At 38.0% G+C, this 22,699-nt stretch overlaps 1 protein-coding gene across 1 annotated transcript in view; it reads right to left on the bottom strand.

The window, feature by feature from the left end:
* Positions 1 to 22,107, bottom strand: part of KCNIP4 (potassium voltage-gated channel interacting protein 4) — a 403,978-nt gene extending 381,871 nt beyond the window's left edge. The window contains exon 1 of the mRNA XM_026648010.1: positions 22,008 to 22,107. Coding sequence (XP_026503795.1) covers positions 22,008 to 22,107 — 100 coding nt within the window. The remainder of the gene's footprint in view (positions 1 to 22,007) is intronic.
* Positions 22,108 to 22,699: the final 592 nt, after the last annotated feature.

Raw genomic sequence — 22,699 nt, 5'->3', positions numbered from 1 at the left:
GAGGAGGAGAACAAACCTCAGCAAAGGTCATATTGCAAAGATGGGCACTTCCTTTGTTGACAGCAACAAGCAGTCATCAGCCACCCATAAGAGGGACAGAGGGGCAGCTGCATGAATATATATGGGGAAGGCACCAAAGTATCTACTATATCCATCCTACAACCCAGCCACCCTGACTACACAGTCAGATATTCTAAGTATTAAGAGCAATCATTGAATGGGTTAACCCTGTTTATCATAGCTGAGATAGCTGCAGTCACTTCAGCTTCCTGTCCCTCCCTGTTATTATTTCCCCACTGTTTGTATAAATATATGTCTACTACTGTTTTCCTTTTTTTGTTGGTCACATCTTGTTCTTGTTTATCTAATGGAACAGAAATTGTCAATTGTCTTTTTGATGACATCATCGTTTGTGCACTACTGCAAATCAAGGAGAACACCATGTCTAGAAATATGGCTTAACTAAAAAGATGGTTAATGTAAGTCGAGTATCAAGTATTTGTGCTTTAAAGCTACACTAACTGAAAAATAATTTAAAAGCAATAGAAAATAATTTCATCTTAAAGAATACTTTTTTGAAAGTTAGCATTCACCTGATCAATGAGCCTTTTATTTTAGTTTCACTTTAGCATTAACTCAAGCATTGATAGATTCCTTAGATTAAATTTAAGATAAGTGCATGCCAGTGTGGCTCTATTACTGTAACTTACTACAATCTTACCTTGTCAGCTCCTGGCTGATAACCTAGGAGTTGAAGTCTTACCCAGAGACAACAATGGTATGGAGTATGCCAATGGTGAATGTCTTGGATGAGATATTCTGTCTATTGTAGCTCTTTGCTTCAGGATAACTTAAGTATATGAGTGCGCAGATTGTAGTCTATTGTTAATTCGCTATTTTAATATTTTACATTTCAGGATACAACTATGTATGGTAGCCACAGCTTGTTTTCAATATGTGGTAAAAGTCTTATAGTTCATGCTTACATATGTCCATATTTGTAAATTTCCTGAGGATTTTCTACATTGTTTGCTGTAATCTTCCTTGTGTTGTTCTATCACAGAGTACTAATGCTTAAGTTAACTAAGGTACTGCTATGGTTACTGTGCGTTTTGTCATTAATATATGTGATTCCTTGATTTATCATGTCAGTATTTTCATCTTTCACATACAAAGTGGAAATGGGTGGCTATATTAGGAGTATCAGTTTTAAAGCAGGAATCTCAGTTGATTTTAATAGGAAAAGGGTTGAAATCAATATGGTACATTGTGACCACAACTTTTAAGCAGTTCCTAACTTTAGAATATATAGATTTATTCACAGCAAATTTAAAATAGGACATATGCTGTACTTCCCTCCACCCCCCTCCACCGCCTTTAAATATGCAGAGTAAATCCAGGGAGACTTTCCAAAACTCGTAACACTGATTCTACTTCTATTGAGAAAATATTGAGTTCTTCTGCCACAGCTGAGGCCTTAATCAGAACACCATTTAATTATATATTATGCATAATAAATCCAAAATGCATATTTTACCAGAAAGCTCTAATGCACATGTTATTTATTCACAACACAAGGCCAGCTTTTGTAAATGGCAACAAATGCCATTTATATATAATACATGTGAGTGGAAAAACTAAATAGAAGACCAGACATGCTCATAATTACACTGAGCATGAAAACAGAAGACAAATTAGAACTTGGCTCTACTATGTAAACTTGCAGAATCTTCACAGAACAGAATACAGGGAGAAACCTAATCTGTTGATTATAGCGCTAAATTGTTGTAAAATTATATGTACCCAAGGTGTGTGTGTGTGGGGGGGGAAATAACACGAGAGGATGCTGAAAACAAGAGCTATAAAATACCACACACAGTTTGATAATGCTAAAGAAAGAACAGAAAAGAAAATCAAGAGTTAAAAACCAAAGTATGGTTGTTTACTAACAGTACGGCTATAACAGTCTGGAGAGTGCTTTTTTGTGATTGTTTCTTTATTCATCTACTCTAGGAAGATATTCCATTATAAAGTAATTCCTTTAACATGCATCACACATTACAGACGGGGGGGAAAACCTCCTCTTTTTCACATCGATATCACCACCATACTGAGCAGTCACCAAAATACTGTCATACAGAAATTAATGCAAATAAACTGCTGGCTTACAATATCCACCATTACAACTGTTATTTGCTACTTGCAATAAATTGAAGTTATCAGGGAATATGGTGTTAGCTTTAAATCACTAGAGTGGGAAATGGCTGGATTTTAATGGAAACCACTTAATTATGGAGCCAAAAATAGTGTCTCCATGGGAAAGCTAGTTGCAGCTTTAACATGTTAAGGCCCCCTCTTCTACATCAAAATATATCCTTTCTTCCTGAGATTTTTTATATGCAGTCACCTGCCAGAGGATTTTGTTTGTTTGTCAGACAAGCCATTTTGACCAGAGATATGAGATGTTGGAGGAGGTTGTTTCTCTGTATGTTTTTTATTAAATGAGATGTTTTACAGCTTTTGGACAGTTATTTTCTTGGAACACTGCACCTCAAACATTCAGTCTAGTAGCTCCAATTCTGTTTTATCCATTTATTCTTACTGTGAAGTCATATTTTGAAGTACTCTTAAAAAAAGATGGGTGGTTAATTGAAGGATTTCAACAAGATGGAGACCAGAGAGAGGGTATAAATGCTACTATTGTTGACAGCTGAGGGAAACTATGCTTTAGCTCAGTTAACTTATGCACTGCATCTACTGCTTTTGGATCATTCAAATGGTCTCTGAGGAGGATTCCTTACACTAGCATAGAGAAATGGAAAATAAGCTTTTGGGGGAGGGAGTATTTACTGTCTCCATAATGCTCCCAGCTCCAGATGACCTTCTACAGATCATGAGACCAGAAATCAAAACCCAGGCTTCTTGCATGGCATTGGGAAGCCACTGGACAAACATCCCTCACTCTGAACTGCTGGATTTTGTTCTGGAAAATACTTTCCTCAGCTGTTAAAGAGCTGTGTCCTATTCCAATCAAAACTAGACTTCCCTGCTGGTTAATCTCTACAACAAAATAACCCTGTTACTTTACTATGATGTTGAGCAAGACTACCTAAACCATAGCTTGCTGGTTAATGTTACTCACCAAACCACCTGAAGTACACTTTCTAAAATATTATGTATTCCTTTGAGAAGGGAGAGTAAAGAAAGAAGTGTAAGAAAGTGTGTCCTCCCTCCAATGACAATAAGAAAAAAGAAAAAAAAAAAAGTCTGTTCACCAATATTCAAAATTGCCATAAGAGAAGATTCTCTGAAAATTGGTTAGAGAATCCAGTCACAAGTGGGAGAGTATTTTGAAGCAGCTCTTCTAATTCAATGCTTTATTTCACCTTTCATGGTATGATATTAAACAGGTTAATTTAAAATCCTTTAAAACAGATAAAAAGCAGAGGAGGCTGAACACTTGTATTAATCATATCAGACTTCACTGCAGAAAGTCACACACCTAACACTGTAATTTCAATAGAAAAATTCAATTACCAAAGATTTCCTAATGGGTTCTGCTAAAGAAACAGTAGAATTTGGACTTATCTACAGCTCTGCATAGAAAGAATACATGCAGACATATTTTACATGAAAGTGTAAAGAAGGCTGACAATCCTTGGATGCATTAACACAGAATTGAGTATCAGAATAGTAGCCGTGTTAGTACTCCTGTTCTTTTTACTGAATTGAATAGTAGCAGGCTGGTGATTTTATCTCTGCGTATTGGTACTGATGAGACTAGTTTTAAGACACCGGTGCAGTTTTGGTGTTAAGTTTTTCAACATTCTGTTTAAAGTGTTAAGGAGAGTTCAGAAGAGAGCTAAAAGGATGATGAGGCCTAGAAAACATGATTTAAAATAAGAGACTACTAGAGCTCAAATTATTTAGTTTATTGACGAGAAGATTAAAAGGTGGCTTGATCCTGGTCTAAAACAAACAAACAAAAAAAACTTACATAGGGAAGATATCTGATGCTACACAGCATTTTAATTTAGCAAAGACATAGTAAAATCCCATGGTTAGAAAATTAAGCTAAAATAATTGAAACTGAAATGTGGCTCACGCTTTTAATAGCAAAGGTAATTAACCATTAGATCAATTTATCAAGTAATATGATATATTATCCATCACTCAAGTTTTTAAATCCAGGCTGGATGTCTTTTAAAAAGAAATGCCCCAGTTTTATTAATTATTAGCTTGAACTAAGAATTATTAGCACCCAGAAACCATTGTGTTTTACTTGTTTAGATTGGTTAAATCTATTCTCAAAGATAAGGCAGGCAAAGAAGCAGAAGGCACAGTAATATTTCAATGAGGTTTAGCTGTAGAATGATATTTAAGAGTGATATAAAAATGGCACCCTCTCATGAACAGATTCACTTCCCAGTTGCAGAAGAGACTCTGAATACAAGTTTTAGTGATAAATATTTAACAACAAAAAAACACGACTTGTTTTAGCACTGTGGCAGAATGAGCTGGATTCTGTTTCTTCTCAATCAGCACTGTTAAGTAAGCTTCACTTGCAGAGCTATAATTTGCCCTCAGTTACACATGTGGCACCCCACTGATAACAGTTATTTACACCTTTGTAATCCAATTTACCTCAGAATTACCCAGGTTTAAAAGAGGCCACAATCTGAAGACCATGAGGTTGTTGCTTTTTCTACCGGTGATATTTAATGAGAAAAAGAACCCAGCTTCACCTTCACATTCTGGCTGGACTTTACAAATGTGGCACTTAATTTTCCATTCCAGCACAGCCCCATAAATGGAGAAAACTGGATATGGAAATCATTGACAAGCACAGAAGCCCATTGTCATTTTTAAGAGTCATTTGTCAGAGCTGAATCATAGTTTTGGCAAAACTCCTATTGACTTCCTTGGTGCACAATCAGGTCCTTGGGCTGTAAAATGACATCCAGTACTTTAGGTTAATTAAAAGAACTAGGGATGACGCTGTTGTAGTTGCTCCTTTTGAAATAAATTCTGTGTTAGACTATAAACACCTCCCCCCCGCCAAAAAAAATGGAGGAAACTAGGCTTCTGACACACCTATTATCCTTAAGGTCGCTGTTAGATCTGCAGTGACAAACATTTTCAAGAGCACATCACACATCTTTCAAATATAAATTAAGTTTCAGACTTCAAAGGAAGGAATCACACAAGTGGCAGACACTGCTTTTATAAACATTTAGAAAGTATGCCCTATGGCCGAGTAAATCTTTCACAGCTGTGTCAAATATATTTTTGACGAAAAAAATATCTGAGGACAATCAGATGAAGGATGAATAGACTGGTCAGATTTAATCTACTAGAAAAACCCAAGGAACTAAGGAGAAACAGAGGTTCTCTCTAAGCCTAAAAAAGCAGACCGAGAAGTTGGGAGGCAATGCAACCTTGTGGATACAGCACTGGCCTGAGACTCAAGAGACCAAGGTTCTATTCCTAGCTCTGCCACTGATCTGCTAGGTGACCTCAAGCACGTCACTGCACTTCTCTGTGGCTCCTTAGGCTGGATCTTGAAGCTAGATAAATTCAGACTGGAAACAAGGTGCAATTTTTGTTTAAAAATAAATAAATAAATAAATAAATAAAAGAGTGAGGGTAATCAAATCACTGAAGCAACTTACAAGGGCTCATGGTGGACTTTCCATAACTGACATTTAAGTCAGCATGTGAGGTTTTTCCAAATGATTCCTGTTTGCACTACAGCGTATTAGTTCAGTGAAGTCCTATATTATACAGGAGGTCAGATTACACAATCATAATAGTTCCTTCTGGACTTAAGAGCTAGGATGTTGGCATGCAAGCTTCTGAGCTTAGATGAACAGGAGCAACAAAGAAGTTTAGGAAGCAGTTTGGAAAGGGACTGTAGTTCCTTTTGTTTTAGGTATGGCTCTGCACCAGGTGTGAATATGGACAAGGAGGAACTACATCGGTGACTTGCCTTAGATATCCTGTGTTTTCCATTCTGCCGGGAGAGATTTCTGGTGCACAAAGTGCAAGATGTGGGCTATAGTGGAGGGGAAGATACATAGCCCAGAAGCAGTGTTTTCAATACTGCACAATATCAAGAAAAGAAAAGAAAAAGATTTAATTGACAACCACATTCAGAAGACTTTACCTCAGACACCACAAGAGGAAAGATCAGTGATAATGGTGAATGAGAGAATGAGAGAGAGAGAGAGAGAGAGAGAGAGAGAATGAATAGAAATCACACTGGTGATCTGGAACCAAGAGGGGGAAAGAGAGCAAGGAGAAATTCAATCCATCTAGAAGAACTGAATCATTATCAGGTACCCAGTGAGTCAGCTACTGAGGAAACTGTCCCCAAAAGAACGGAGCAGAAAGCTACTGATTGATGGTCCCTAGTGTATGAAGCAAGCAGCTATAGAGAAACTGTTCTACCATCTTAAGAAGGCAACCAGTGGTCATTGGTGACTCCATATTAAGAAGAGTGGTCAGAGAATACAGTAAGGGCCACAAGGACAAGATGGTGGTGCGCTGCATCCCCAGAGCAAAGATGAGACGTAAGCCCCAAGTTTAGACAGGTTTATGAAGTTGTCTGGTAAGTCTCCACTGAGGATGATCTATTGGAACCAATGATTCAGCATCACTTGAAAATACAAAGATTACAGAAGACTTCAGGGAGCTTGGAAGAGAACTGAAGAAGAGGGAAGTCCAAGTGGTAGTCTCGGACAGAGGAGGCAGAAAAACGCTGGGAGCTGAATGGTTGGCTGTATGACTGGTGTGAAGCTGAAGATTTTTATTTTGTGGGTCAAGGGCCACATTCCATAAACAGAACAGCTTGCATCTCTCAGGTAGGGGTGCTAAGTCTCTGAGCTAGAGACTAGCTGGAGCAGCAAGAAGTGAACCACATAAACAGAGGAACAGGAGGGCACTAAGAAAGCAAATTCAGTACAAACTCAGCATGTCATGAGCAACTTAAACCAGTGTGACAAAGAATGTGAAGAGATTTTTCAGTTGCTTATTACAGCAATGCTAGGAGTCTGGGTAACAAGCAAGTGTGATTGGAGATTCTTATGAAAAAAAGAAATTTGATATAATTGGCATAACTGAAACCTGGTGGGATGGCTCACATGATTGGAGTGTGAAAATCCTCAGTTATAACCTAGTCAGAAAGCCCAGAGTGAGTAAAAGAAAAGTGTGGGGGTGCCACTCTATGTTAAAGACACTATTATCTGTTTTAGAATTATGGATTTCATAAGCATGGGAGGAAACACTGGTCAGGGTCTGTATAACAGACCCCCACCAATATGTTCTTCTGTAATAATTTAAAAAGCCCATTAATCCACATGCATTCAAAATTACAGATAATTTTCTAAAACAAGAGGTACTGCACCAAACATGAGGTAGCTATTTTGGACTTAATTACGATACAGATGAATTAATCACTGGACTGGAAGATGGTGCTTACCAAGGGAACAGTTATGACCTCATTACATTCACTATGGGCAAAGAGAGGGCAGTTGCAACCAGTAACAGATATACCCGGTGTTCCAAATGGGCTAATCGCAGAAACCTGAGGAAAATTCTGAGGAAAGTTGATTAGTAGAACCCTACAAATCCATGGGTATCCACTTTATATCTGTAGACCATTTCTGTGGATACCAGCATGGATACGGATACAAATTTTGTATCCACACAGGGCTCTAACGGTAAGAGCGGGGAGGGGACAGGGACGGACAGCTGTGAGGAACTGCAACACGGATCCTCCACCTGCCCTGGGCCGAAGGGACGGACTGGGGGCTGCTCAGGCCCCAAGCCTAGGACAGGTAGAGCGTCTGCCGCGGCTCCCCACAGCTGCCAGTGCATCTCTGAAGGAGGGGGTGTACCTCGGAGCCTCAGTCCAGCCCCCAGTATAGAGCCTTGCAAATCTGTGGATATCCACAGATAATTTTTGCAGATCAGATGTGGATACACAAGTGTGTATCCATGCAGGACTCGATTGATTAGGAGGGGAAAAATAGACAAAAAAAGTGAATGAAAATTGGGAGATCTTTAAGAAGAGTTTATTAAATACCAAAATCCACAATCAAGAAAGGACAAATTTGGCCAAAAGCCAATTCTGGTTCAGCGGTGAAGTGAAGACCGTGATTAGAAATAAGGGGAAATATATAGCAATCAATATAAATTTGAAGTTATAAAGTGCAGTAATTTGATAAGGGAAGCTAGAAGCAGAGAAAAATCCATAGCGGGCAGGGCTAAGGACAAGACAACATTTCAAAATATTAGGAACAAAAGAAAACGTAGCAATGATCTAGGCTTCCTACTAGATGGAAATAATAATATTAATTATGCAGAATAGGCAGAAATGTTCAATAAATATTTCCACCTTTAGAACGGAAATAAGTAGGATGATTTATTCATACACTGAGGATGCTGAAGTACTTTCCAGTCCATTAGTAACTAAGGAGGATGTTAGACAAGATATACAAGGGTTAACCATTTTTAAATAGCAGGTCTGGATAACTTGCACTTGGGAGGAGGAGGAGGAGGAGGAGGAGGAGGAGAAGAAGAGTGGCTGAAGAGATATTTGGCCTGCTGATGTTTATTTTTAGTAAGTTTTGGAATACCAGGGAAATTCCAAAAGACTGGAAGAGTGCTAATGTTGTACCAATATTCAAAAAGGGCAAGTGAGATGATCTTGGTAACCAATATCAGTCTCAGGCAAAATAATGGAAAACTGGTAGGGAATTTGATTTCATTCCTTTAGATTACAAGTTTGGTGTATCAAAGTAACTACATAAATGTAATATACTTACAGTTTTGTATTGTATTTGACTTAGTATCACATGACATTCTCATTTTAAAATTAGCATTACACAATATCAAATAGAGATACGTTAATGGATAAAAAAAACTGGTTGACAGGTCTCAAAAAGTAGCTGTCAATAGGGAATCGTGACTGAATGGTGGTGTTTCTTGGAGGTTTCCACAGGATTGCTAGTAATCCCAATGCCATTCAACATTTTCAGTCATCTGGAAGTAAATATAAAACCACTGCTGATAAAATTTATGGATGAGACAAAGTTTGCCAGAATAGTAAATGAGGAGGACAGTGCTGTCATACAGAGCAATTTGGATAACCTGATAAGCTAAAATAATTCAAACAAAATGCATTTTAATACAGCCAAATGCAGTTATATACATATACAAACAAGGATTTCAGATCATACCTACAAAATGGGGGACTGTATCCTAAACAGCAGGGACTCTGAAGAGGATATGGGCCTATAAACAGGTGACTAGTGAGTTGTGACCATAACAGCATCCTAATGTAAGAGGCTCACTGGTATCTGGTAGTGAGTTTCAGCTAGCCTGACCAGTTCAGTGTACTCCCAATCATTAATGTCAAACTGTGTTGTGTTATGTAGGGTGTCACTGGAAAACGAACACTCTAATCACTAACAGTTTTGCATGGAATATGTACAGTAACCACCCAAGTGCTCAAATATGAAGGAAATGTAGAACTAAAAACTGTGTTTACCAGACAAGTCTGGGAAGTGGATAAACAGATTTCTCCCAGATAAGGACAGCCCAATGCCTCCAGCCACATATCAATTGGCCATCACATATCAAGTGGCCATTCATTTGCATCATAGAGAGCAGGAACAGATCAATTTGCATATTACCAAACACAGGGGAGGGGAGGAAGGGGCAGTATGAAACTTCCTTTAACCAGATTCCATGTCTCCTTCCTCACAGCTTGAACTAACTTTATTTTGGGGCATAATCTTGATAAGAACCCATGTAAAAGGTTTACTGTACTAGAAAAGAGAGGGACACAGAAACAAGTTCTCTCTCACCTAGGAAGACAAGGGGACCCAGCACCCTGCATTTCTGTGGAAGGTCCTGACAGTCAACTATGCTGGACAAAGTGATTGGGGAGATAAACCATCTTAATCAGAGATGCTAGATTAAAATTTAAACTTTTAGTTGCATGTCCTTCACTTTTGCTTGTAACTATTTTTACTGTTTTCGTTACTTGGCTGAAGTCGATGTACTTAGATCTACTTACCGCGGTGAAGACACCACAGTAAGTCAACTGCTGACGCTCTCCCGTCGACTCCGCCTGCACTTCTCGCTCCGGTAGAGTACCGGAGTCTATGCGAGAGCGCTCGATTTATCAGTAGAAGCGATAAATCGATCCCTGCTGAATCGATCGCTCTGGAGGTAAGTGTAGACATGCCCTCAGTACATGCTTGTTTGCTAACTGTAGGTGTACAGGTTGTAGGTCACGGCAGCAGAGCATTTAAGGCACCCAGGGTTACAGGGCAGGCAGTAATAACCCCTCATGGGCCTGAATTGTACCCCAGAATGTGACAGCAGTGCGTACACGTCAGATATCTGTATTTTAAGAACAGATGGTGAAAAGTTAGATGGTGCAGAAGAGAGCCACAAAAATTATTCAAGTGCTGGAGAAAATGCTTTACAGTGAGCAACTTAGAGAGCTCAATTTATTTAGCTTATCCAAGAAGAGTCAGAAGTGGCTTGATTACAGTGTATCAGTACCATCATTGGGAGAAAATACTGGGTTCTAAAAAAGCTCTCATCTAGCTGAGAAAGTCAACTTGGCTGGAAGCTGAAGTCAGAAATTCAAGTGAGAAATTAGGCAGAGGTTTTTAACAATGACTATCATTGGCTCAAGCTACCAGGGTAAGTGGTGAATTCTCCATTTCTTAAAGTCTCCAAAATCAAGACTCAATGCATTTCTTGAAGATATGAGTTAGTCAAATAAGTTACTGGGCTCAATACAGGGATAATTAGTGAGAGTTAATGATCTGTGATATACAAGGTCTAACGAGATGATCTAGTGTTCATTCTGCTCTTAATGTCTTTGAATGAATCAATGAAAGCTACTTAGGCTAACTGAAATGCAGGACTGGATGGGAACTCAAGATGCTATCAACTCCAGATCCCTGCATTGAAGCAGGACCAAGTAAACCTAGACCATCCCTGACGGGGTTTATCCAACCTGTTCTTAAAAAGCCTCCAACAACAGGGCTTCCATAACCTCCTGGGAAGCGCATTTGAGTGCTTAACTCCCCTTACAGTTAGGAAGGCTTTCCTAATATCTAATGTAAATCTCCCTTGCTGCAGATTAAGCCCATTACTTCTTGTCCTGCCTTCAGGGGCCAGAGAAAAAATTATCTGTTCTTTTAAAAACAGCCCTTAACATATTTGAAGACTTGCAGATACTCCCTCAGTCTTTTTCTTAAGAAAAAACACGCCCAGTTTTTTCCCCCACATGCATCATGTTTTCTAAACCTTTTATCATTTGTTGTTCTCCTCTGGACACTCTCCAATTTGTCCACATCTTTCCTACAGCATGGCACCAAAACTCCAGCTATGGCCTCACCATTGCTGAGTAAAGAGGGACAGTTGACTCCTGTGTCTTACATACAATACTCCTGTTAATACTCCCCAAAATATTAGCCTCTCTCACAACTGCATCACATTACTGGCTCATATTTGATCATGATTCACTATAATCCCGAGATCCTTTTCAGCAGTATTACTGCCTAGCCAATTATTCAGCCAGGGCTTACTGGATAGGAGAGAAGCTGCACATGTGATCTAGCATTTTGTAGTTTTGCATTTGATTTTTCCTTTTTAAGTGAAGTACTTTGCACTTGTCTTTACTGAATTTCATCTTACTGATATCAGTTTAACTCTCCAATTTGCCAAGGTCATTTTGAATTCTAATCTTGTCCTCCAAAGTGGTTACAATCCCTCCCCTTGTTGTCATCTTCAAGTTAAAGATATTCTCCAGTTCATTAACAGAGTTATTAATGAAAATATTGGCTAGTACCAGACCCAGGCTAGTACCAGACCCAGGGCTGCAGGACCCCACTAGATATGCCCTTCTATTTTGACAGCAAACCACTGATAACTACGGTTTTTGATCTTTGAGCCAACTGTGCACTGGTACACTAACTTCATCTAGGCTACGTTTCGAATGTCATGTGGGATTGTGTCAAAAATCTTACTGAAAACCAAGGTATTTTATGTCTACTACTCCCCTCCCCCGTCCACTAGGTCAGTAACGCTGTCAAGAAAAAACGTTATGTTGGTTTGGCATGATTTGTTCTTGACGAATACATGCTGGCTATTCCTTATAACCCTATTATCCCCTAGGTGCTTACAGACTGTTGAACAATTTGTTCCAGTATCTTTCCAGGTATCAAGGTTAGGCTGATAGATCTATAATTCCCTGGCTCCTCTTTGCCCCCCTTCCCCTTTAAAGAGAGGTACTCTGCCCTTCTCTAGTCCTCTGGGATACATCCTGTATGGAGGTAATCACTAACAGTTCTGAGATTGCTTCAGCTAGTTCCTTAAATGTACCCTAGAATGAATTTCATTAGGCCTTGCCAACTTGAATGCATCTAATTTATCTAAGTATTTTTATCCTGTTCTTTCCCTATTTTGACTTGCATTCATTCCCCCTTATTAATTGTTTGCCACCATTAACCTTTTTATGGAAAAAGTAAAATAGGCATTAAATACCTCAGGCTTCTCAATGTCATCAGTTATTGTCTCTCCTTCTCCACTAAGTAGAGGGCCTACACTTGCCTTCATATTTCTCTTGTTCCAATGGTATTTAAAGAACCTCTTCTTACTGATTTCTCTCTTCCTAGATGTAACTCATTTTGTGCCTTAGCCATCCTGATTTTGTCCCTACATGCTTGTGGATTTTTTATTTTTTTAGTACGCTGGGCTTCAGTTTCCTCACCTGTAAAATGGGAATAATGATATTTGCCTCCCTTTGTTAAGCACTATGAGATCTATAGATGAAGAGCACAGTAAGAACAGTAGTAGTAGTAGTAATAGATACTCAATACTAGTTAGAAATATGACTGGATTTTACTACTCAGATTCATTTCAATCTATTAACTCAAGGTGAATTACAGGACAATTTCTCTTCCACCACAACTATACTCTTACAATATGAAAAAAGTTACTGAGCTATTTTGCCCAATATACTGTAAACTGAAGAATGACCTATTAAAAACTGGATTAAAAAATCCTCAACAACCCATTACTCTTATTGCCTCTAACAAGACATTTATATTGTGCCCATTTAGACAGATACTACTGGAAGATAGATATGCCTTCCCCAAAATTGGTACAATTCCAACCCACCATAGCCTGTGCCATCCAAGTCCATTGACAAAATAAGCATTCACTGGCTATAGTCCAAAACTAAGAAAAAAGTCAGTCAAATGCGTCTCACAAGGCGTCATGAAGATTTTAATCAGAATGGAATTCAACCTGGTGAATAGGAAGCAGAAGTAAAACTGTGACATACAAAGAGTGTGTTCACATGACATCCTCTGCCTACAGTGCCCTTTGGCAGCAAAACATCTGGGACTGGAAGTAATACATTTTGTAATCCAAAAGACAAAATTAAGTGCCATATTAAGTAGCACAATAGGAAATCAATGGTCAAGAGTATAAGCAGCAGCAGCCTGTTTGCTGAGACAGTAAGAATTTGGCAGGAAGTTCCGCACCCTTCCCTTTAACCAAGATATTCTCATACTTGCTCTAAAAGAGATGAGAAACACACTGAGCAATATAAAATGGTGTAGTCTAAATCAGCTGTTACCACTCAAGAAAGACCTTGGAGTCATTGTGGAAACATCCACACAATGTGCAGCAGCAGTCAAAAAAAAGCAAACAGAACATTGGAAAACATTAGAAAAGGGATAGATAGTAAGACAGAAAATATATTGCCTCTATATAAATCCATGGTACCCCCACATCTTAAATACTGCATGCAGATCTTCTTGTCCTATTTCAAAAAAGATATACTGGAATCAGAAAAGTTACAGAAAAGAGCAACAAAAAAGATTAGGGATAAGGAACAGCTTCCATATGAGGAGAGATTAATAAGACTGGGACTTTTCAGCTTGGAAAAGATGACTAAGGGGGGATATGATAGAAGTCTATAAAATCATGCCTGGTGGGGAGAAAGTATTATTTCCTCCTTCTCATAACACAAGAACTAGGGATCACAAAAATGAAATTAATAGGCAACAGATTTAAAACAAATAAATATCTCTTTACACAACGCACAGTCAACCTGTGGAACTCTTTGCCCAAAAATGTTGTGAAGCCAGGACTATAACAGAGTTCAAAAAGAGAACTAGATAAGTTCATGGAGGATAGGTCTATTGATGGCTATTAGCCAGGATGGGCAGGGATGCAAAACCATGCTCTGAAGTGTCCCTATTCTCTGTTTGCCAGAAGCTGTGAATGGGCAACAGGGGATGGATTACTTGATGATTACCTGTTCTGTTCATTCACTCTGAAGCACCAGGCATTGGCCACTGTTGGAAGACAGGATACTGAGCTAGATGGACCACTGGTGTGACCCAGTATGGCCATTCTTATGTTAATAGAATCCTAGTATGAATAGGAGAAGAGGCCTATCCCCAGACTGAGAGGTTCCAGGCTATTCAGAGCTTTTCAGAAAATAACCAACCCCTTCAATTACACCAGGATGCAGATTGCAACTCAGATGTTTTATGTTCACACAGACTTCCTTTGCCTAAGGGATAGATAGCCACATTCTTCACTAGCTGAAGCTTTCCACTGTATCCTAAAGTAGAGCACCTTTCAATAGTTCAGCTGTAATGTGATCTGTTTTGGGACATCCTAAGAACACATGGAATTGTGGCAATGGCCATATCAGAGGAAAGGTTGCAGTCTCCAGACCTACTGGATATGTTAGAAGGCAGTTTGAATATCATCAGCATACAAGTGCTCCTACATACTAAAATGTATAACTCTCCCCAGCACACTCCTGTCCAGTGGGACAGGATAGAACCCTGCAGGCCCCCTGTCACAGGAGATCACTCAAAGAATGTATTATTTAAATCAAAACTGGAGAAAGAGGATCAGGAGTCAGAACTGACCAGAAGCTGGGGAGAGACATACAGAGAGTCTTGGCTTGTAACACCAGCCTCTCAAACATACTCAGTAAAGCTCTATTTCTTTCAATTTTACCTGCTTGCTACATCATTTACTGTTAATGAAACAAGGAGGATAGCAATGGTCATTCATAATTGAATTCTCCCTGAAAAGAGCCACTACCTTTCTTTGGAAGGTACTAAACAATAATTCTGACTCTCCCCAATGGATTTAATTTTCATCTAATTTATTATAAACAGTATAAGGTTGTGCTGTGTCCCATATACCATAAGTCAACCTTGCAAAATTCCACTTAAGGCAAATACATTTTTAAAGGATGAGTAAAAAAACATCAATATTAAAATCCTCACAATAGTAAGAGATAGGCAGGTGTTAAACTGATTTAGTATGCATTTTTGGTAAAGATGTCTGAATACAGTTTTGAAGTTACAAGTGCCCCCCAAAACAGGGCTATTAGAAAGCCTGTGAATAGATCTGGTATTATGGACACCCAGCCAATCTCTGGACTATTGGCTACTTTAAGTGTGCTATTAAAAATGATGGCACACACTGGATACAAAGCAATCCGGATAGCTTGGTAAGCTGGGTGCAAGCAAACAATATGCATTTCAGTGCAGTCAAATGTGAGGTCACACATCTAGGAAAAAGAATGCATGCTGTACTTACAGGATGGTGGCCTCTACCTTGAGAAGAGGTGACTCAAAGACTTTGGGGTCATGGTGGATAATCAGCTGGATAGGAGCTCCCACTGTGACTTAAAGGGCCAGTAGTATTCTTAGATGTATGAACAGGGGATAAGGAGAAAGAGTATGGAGGTTATATTACCTCTGTTGGGCACCAGTGCCACTGAAATACTGCGTACAGTTCTAGTTTCTGTAATTCAACAAGGACGTTGATAAACTGGAGAGGGTTCAGAGGAAAATTTAGAGCCATGAAAGTTATTAAAGGATTGGAAAACATGTCATAGTGAAAGAGAGGGACTTCAATCTAGTTACCTTAACAAAGAGAAGATTAAAGGGTGACTTGACAGTTTATAAGTACCTACATGGGAGGGGGGGAAAAAAAACCTGATGAGCTGTTTAATCTAGCAGACAAAGGTATAACAAGATCCAATGACTGGAACTGAAGCTAGATACATTCAGAGAGGACATAAGGCACACGTTTTTAACAGTGAGGATAATTAGCCACTGGAATAGTTTACCAAGGCTTATGGTGGATCTTCCATCAATTAGAAGATGGGATGGGTTTTAAAAAGATATCCTGTAGTTCAAACCAAATTAATTCAGGGAAGCTCAATGGTCTGTGTTATACAGGAGGTCTGACTAGTGAATCACAATGGTCCGTCCCTTCTGGCCTGAGAATTTATGAATGAGTAATACCAATTGCTTGATACTAATTAATCAGTGGTGCTAGAACAATTTGTATAGTGGGGGTGCTGAGAGCCATTGAACCAAACTGAAAACCCTGTATATGATGGAAACCACTTCAAGCCACTGGGTGCAGCAGCACCCACAGCACCCCTCATTCCAGCACCTATGGGCACTATTATGTTATTCCAAAATACTTTTAGAAACTATAATTCTAGTAGCGCCATAAAAAAAGATTCTCCCAGTATCCACATGCCTACGTGAAAGTTAAGCTGTTAGCGACAGGCTACATATTAGCTTGTGATTAAGTGTTTTTAATGCCTTCCCATTATTTTTGGGGGATTTGTTTTAAATATTTAGCTTTGTGAAAAGCATCAGGCTGACAGCACAGGAGCTTAATTTTCTTTATTTACTATCAATTACATGGCAATGGCTGTGTAAGTACCCTGATGTTATTCTATCAGTGTACATCATTTCTAATTGGCCAGCCCAGTCAATGATGGGTGACAGGGTGGTGCAGGCTCCATACCTATTACACCCTTGCAGTATTTGCTGAAGCCATCTACAACATATTTACCCATGTTTGAGATCTGTGGATGCAGCACACTAAAGAAATGCAGAGTATCATCTTCAAAAGTAGCAATTAGTCCCAGGAGGGAAGTTCTTCACTGGGCATTGAACTGAGGCCACTAACACATTTCACAAAGGCAATTGAACAGCTGTCAGAAGGTAATGACTCTCAGCCATTATGTTAGTCATAACAATGAGCTACAAGTTAAAGGAACCCATTATTAATTTCCTGAGTTACCTAGCCCCTCTTCTTACACTTGCCCATTTCTAGTTTTCAGACATTATACTCAGAATCTTATACCTCTAATGTGATAAATATCTGAAATGTACAGATGACCTATTCTTATTGTGTATGGAACAAAGACAGTACAATTTTCCTTGATTGAATATATTAGATTTCCATCTACTGCTTGCATTGCAGCTATTGAGTATTGTTAAGGGGTTTGCTTTAACAGCTGTTGTTCAATTTCTCTTGAAAAATCTGAAGATATAATGTAGCAAAGTATTTCTAAGCAAGTGACCAAAAAGGCCAATTTTAAAATGTCCAAGATTTCCCCCCACTTCCCTAATGACACATTCAGCTAGGTCTACTCACATTCTAATTTAGGACCATATTTTAAAACATCCATGCATGCAACACTCTGACAACAAGGAGGAGTGTACAGTATCATTCTTAAGAAATGCAGAATGGTGCACAACCCTGTGTGATTGTTACGGGCTAGTGCTCATCAATATTAATTCTTTGATGTGACAATTCCTCCCCCCACACACACTTCCTTTCATGGACATCACAGTGAAGTGTGATTACTCTGAAGTTCCCAGCAGACTCCAGTTTGGGTCACAAAACATTGAACATAGCTGCTGTTTTCAGAGCAGAACAAAAAGAGCAGCCACAAGTAACTCAAGAGAGACTGTCATTACCAGTCATACATAGTGCTTGTTAAAAAGAAAGCACTAGGACATCACTCAGCAACTCCCTGTATATCCATGGTCATGCACTGTTTTCCAACTGAAAGCAATTCATCAAAATACCCAGCATTTTACAGCAATCCACTGATCCAGTGGATTTATCTCCATTATAATTTCAGCTGTAAAGTTCTGTGCAAACTACTGCTGCCACTCTCAGGGCTCATGAGGAAGTTTTTGAAACTATTATTGATATCATGAAATTAACATTTTATAGCCAGGGAAATTATAAGAAACAAACCATGTTTCAGTGTAACATTAACTACCCTTTATGCCAGCTTTTATTTCTTGGTGAATTTTATTAGTGTCAACTTATTGCTTTGAACGGTATCTGTTGATATGTGTGTGTGTGTGTGTGTGTGTGTGTGTGTGTGTTCTCACTCCACATCAACCCTCACAGTGTATGTTCTATTATTTATCTGATTGAACAGGGTCATTTCACAACCTTTTATTATACATTTAGTTTTAGAAATGAAATTCAAATTCTGACAACATACTGTTAAGAGAACCATTTTAATTTTTGTAACTGAGAAGGGGCTGGTCTCTTTATAAGGCACATCAACTTTATTCTTACATATTTGTTTTAAAAAGCCAGATTAGACCACCCAAACTTTAATAATTCGCCCACAATGTCTTAGATGCAGAGGGGAAAATATATATATTTAAAACTTTGTTTCTGTATCTGTATCAGGTTAATTTGCTTAACTTGTACACAGATTACCACCTTTCATAAGAAACTACAAACATTATAAAATATAAACTGATATCCTGACTACTGTTATATCTTAAGATTTTAGCATATTTTAATGTACTTGTTCTTATATCTATCAAGCCTGTCCTTCCCTCCTCCTCCTCCCCCCAAGTCATGTGCAGTTTATTATGAACATTTAAAACCTCAATTTTTACCTTAGTAAAACATTAAAATGTTTCCATTATTAGTGTATCAATACAGTAAATACTCACCTTTGAAAAACCACCAACAAGATACACCTAAGCAGGACAGTAGGCACCTGTTCAATTCACAAGCAATTGAAGAGTCATTACAAGTATCAAGTCCTGTGATCTGTATAATTATACTGTTGTTTCTCCCTTTAATATCTGTCATACATATTTAAAAACATCTTTCCTTTTAGTTTGGAAATACTCCTACTATAATCACAGCAGAATCTTTCAGCAACTGAGGATGATTGGAAAGGCCCATTCAAAATATCCAATTACTTAGGTGAGTGCAGCAGATTGGAAAATAAAAAAAATATTCTGATTCTGCCATTATAATACTTCATTTTTGCATACAAAAAGTACCTTCATATTGAATTACATTCATGCATAATGGCATGTATTCAAACATTGCATAGTAAATACGCACCACAATATTGAGAAAGATACTGAATAATGTATATATTTATGTAGTTAAAACAAAATCAGAATCCCAATTGAGTAAATGGAATTTTGCTGTCTATTTAAAATAGGGTAAGTATTTGACCCTTCTAGATTAAGTAGCTGATTGAATCACAAAATTCAAATCCAGATTCAAGCTTCCCCAAATTTGAGTGTGTTCAGATCCAAGGTTTGGTTTTGTTCCGTTCCATCTGGAGGAGAGAACTCTGAAGTTCAAATATGATTCTGAACTTCATAGTTAAAGGAGTATTTGATTTGGTGTCCTAGTTTGGATCCATAATTATTATTGAATTTAAAAATAACTTCCAGACAGATCTACAAATATCTGAGAACACAGAACAACTCTCGGTGTTGTGAAAAGAAAGCCAACAAATGTCAATCAAGGTGAGCTATTGGTTTTCCATATAACATGCAAGGAGATCTTACTAGGAAAGTTGAATCCTAGAGCACAGAAAAGGGATGACACCTAATGAAAGTGGCATCAATGCAATATCACAAAGAATAATATTTTAAGGACACTATCAAATTTTTTAGAAAACCATATAAGCATCATGAATGGGCTTGTAACTGTGTACGATTTAATTTTTTTAAATGTTCTAAGAACTTTTCAGCACTTACACATGCAATACATGTATCACAAAGCAGCATATGTGCGAGAGTATAGTTAAATATAGTTTATCTAAAACACCTCAGACAATTGTTTAAATCCTCCAAGTAAAACTGCCAAAAATAAAAAAAACCACAAACACACAACCACCACTAATTTCCCTCTTGCTTCATTCAAAACCTTCATTTTCCAGGTCTGAGAAACATGCAGGGAGTAAAGCTGCAGGTCATGAATAAACACACAATATCCATTCATCCTTTCTGTGTAAGCCCTATTTTTGTGTATTTAATCATATATAAATCTAATGAGCAATTTCAACAAAATATGCATTTATTCCATACATATTGTTGCCTATGACACTTTGAATACCACAAAGCAATACGTTTTATATTTTTCTTATGGTTTATTTCAGCTGACATTCTGGAAAGCTGTGTTATAAGGGGTAAAAACCAAACTGATTGTGTGCACATGCAGACTGACAGTTCTCCTTGAACTCCAGATTTTTTGTAACAAAGTAGTCAGCTGTTCTACAAACCTTTATACATCTTACAGGAATTTTACAGACACTGAGAAGCAAGTCTATCTCCATAGTCTGTCTCCCAATTACCACCATTATATATAAAATAAATAAACAAAGAACACCAATAGTGGATTTTACCATAGAAACTCACTGGGGTACAACAGTCATACTAAACAGAATATATAGAAATATACCAACTAAACACAATGATAGCCTCTTACAAAATACAATCTGTAGGTAATTTTTACCATTACACTGAAGTATAGATATTTCAGTTTTGTAATTAACAAGTTTAAGACAAAATCAGCGTCTAATAATATATTCAAAAGCATAAGGTCTCAGTTATGTATACCAATAATAATGCACTCTCATGGACTCTAATGCACTCACACACCATCCAAAAACAAGCTTTAACAAGAATGCATCTGATAATATATCTGTGGGAGACACCATCATTTTCAAGAGTTGTAATTATGTCCACACATTTCTAAACATATATAGCATGAGAGAAAAGACAGTTTTCAGTGAACACTCTTAAAAATCACTTGAAGAAAAGAATGAGTTTCTCTAAAAGGTTACACACACAGGATTACTTTAAGCCTGGCAAATATATTTTGCCGAGATTTTTTTGTATTTGTTTGTCTATGAGCAGATTATGGTTTTATAGGCTGAGATCCCAAATGTATGTGTATAAGTACATGTATAGTCTAAAATGCAGGCTTACAGGAATATTTAAGAAATTGGCTGAAATAATCTAAGACCTTGTAAAATTTTGGGGAACAATATCTGTGTATTTGTGTACTACACTGCAGCCAGTTTCCTGGGTAGAATAACTATTTAAATGAAAAGAATAACTATGCTTTAAGAACAAGATCACAATAATCAAATGTTTTACTAAGGAGCACTCAGAAAAGCCATACTTAAGAAATGCAAACACCTGATTTCTTATGTTTACTGTTTTATATACAAACTTTGTTAATAAGGCTAACAGACAATTGTCTATGATAAACAGCATCAAGCAAAACAAACTTGCAAATACACTTGGCTGCCCTCAGTGAATGTTAGAGTTGTTCATTTGAAGCCAAGGATTGCAGTTATTTCCTCTGAACACATTGTTTTACTTTGATAATGAAGGATAGTTTAATCAGATTGGCAATTATAATAAAATATGTATAGCTGGTTACAACACTCCCAGCCCAGATGATGTGCTGATAGATATAGATCATTTTATAAAAATCTATTTGCATGTTAACGATTTTGAAATCTGACTTGTGATCTATTAAGATTGCTACAACTATAGATTATAAACCTGAATAAGGAGTTAAAATTCTTAACGTCTTTGCTAAACATCTAGTTTTATATTTGTACAGTACTTGAAAGTATTTTAATGACATTTTTGCTGTAAAAAGAAAAACCATCACTACAACTTGTAACGTTTAAGTCACAAAGCTCCTGTTGTGCATGTCCATCTCTGGGTGACTCACGTAGTACCGTACATCTAGTTTACAGGTGCCCCTTGCATTGTTACAAGAGATCATAACAAAGATATTTTAGAAGTCACTGAAATAAACTCCCTTACCTTCTACACCTGCTTCAATCAGCCCAAATTGTTCCAACACTTTAACAAAAAGCACAATCACGATCAAAACTGCTATCATTTCAAGCCCTTCCAAGTTCATGGTGAGAGGTCATGGTCCGACCACAGCCACTGCGGAAAGTGCTCTTCTGCCTGGCTTTGTAAAGCCATTAAACTACATTAAGAAGGCTACTGCAAGAGAAGGGGGGGAGGGAGGGAGGGAGAGAACGAGAAAGAGAGAGAGAGAATACATCCTGTCTACACTAACAGAGGCCAGAAGTGGCAGACGGATAAACTCAGGCCTGTCAGGATTATCTGTTTGCTTGTTATCACTCTGACACAGAAAGACAGCCATGCATGAAGTAAAGTGCCGATCACCCAAGGACCCAGGAGGTCACCGAGTAAATGTCCCCTGTAAAAATGACATGCCTAGAGTGATGCTAGACATCTGGGAATATGCTGCTTCTTGTGCCAGTGCTTCTGGTACTGTAGCATTGTTGTGGATATTCAGTTGCCTAGGTAACAGAAGCTAACTAATATGTGGACTCACATTGGACACTAAGGGACAAAAAGGCCTCATATCAAAATAAGAATGGGAACATGAAAATAATCAGGATGGCTGAATTAAATCTGAATGGCTTGAAATATGTGTTTCTAGAAAACGAGTACTATATAGTCTCCTGTAAATTAATCAA

Source organism: Terrapene carolina, unplaced genomic scaffold (genome assembly GCF_002925995.2).
Source record: "Terrapene carolina triunguis isolate 2854851 unplaced genomic scaffold, T_m_triunguis-2.0 Scaffold66, whole genome shotgun sequence".
NCBI lineage: Eukaryota > Metazoa > Chordata > Testudines > Emydidae > Terrapene > Terrapene triunguis.
This window is presented reverse-complemented; position numbering and strand designations above follow the sequence as displayed.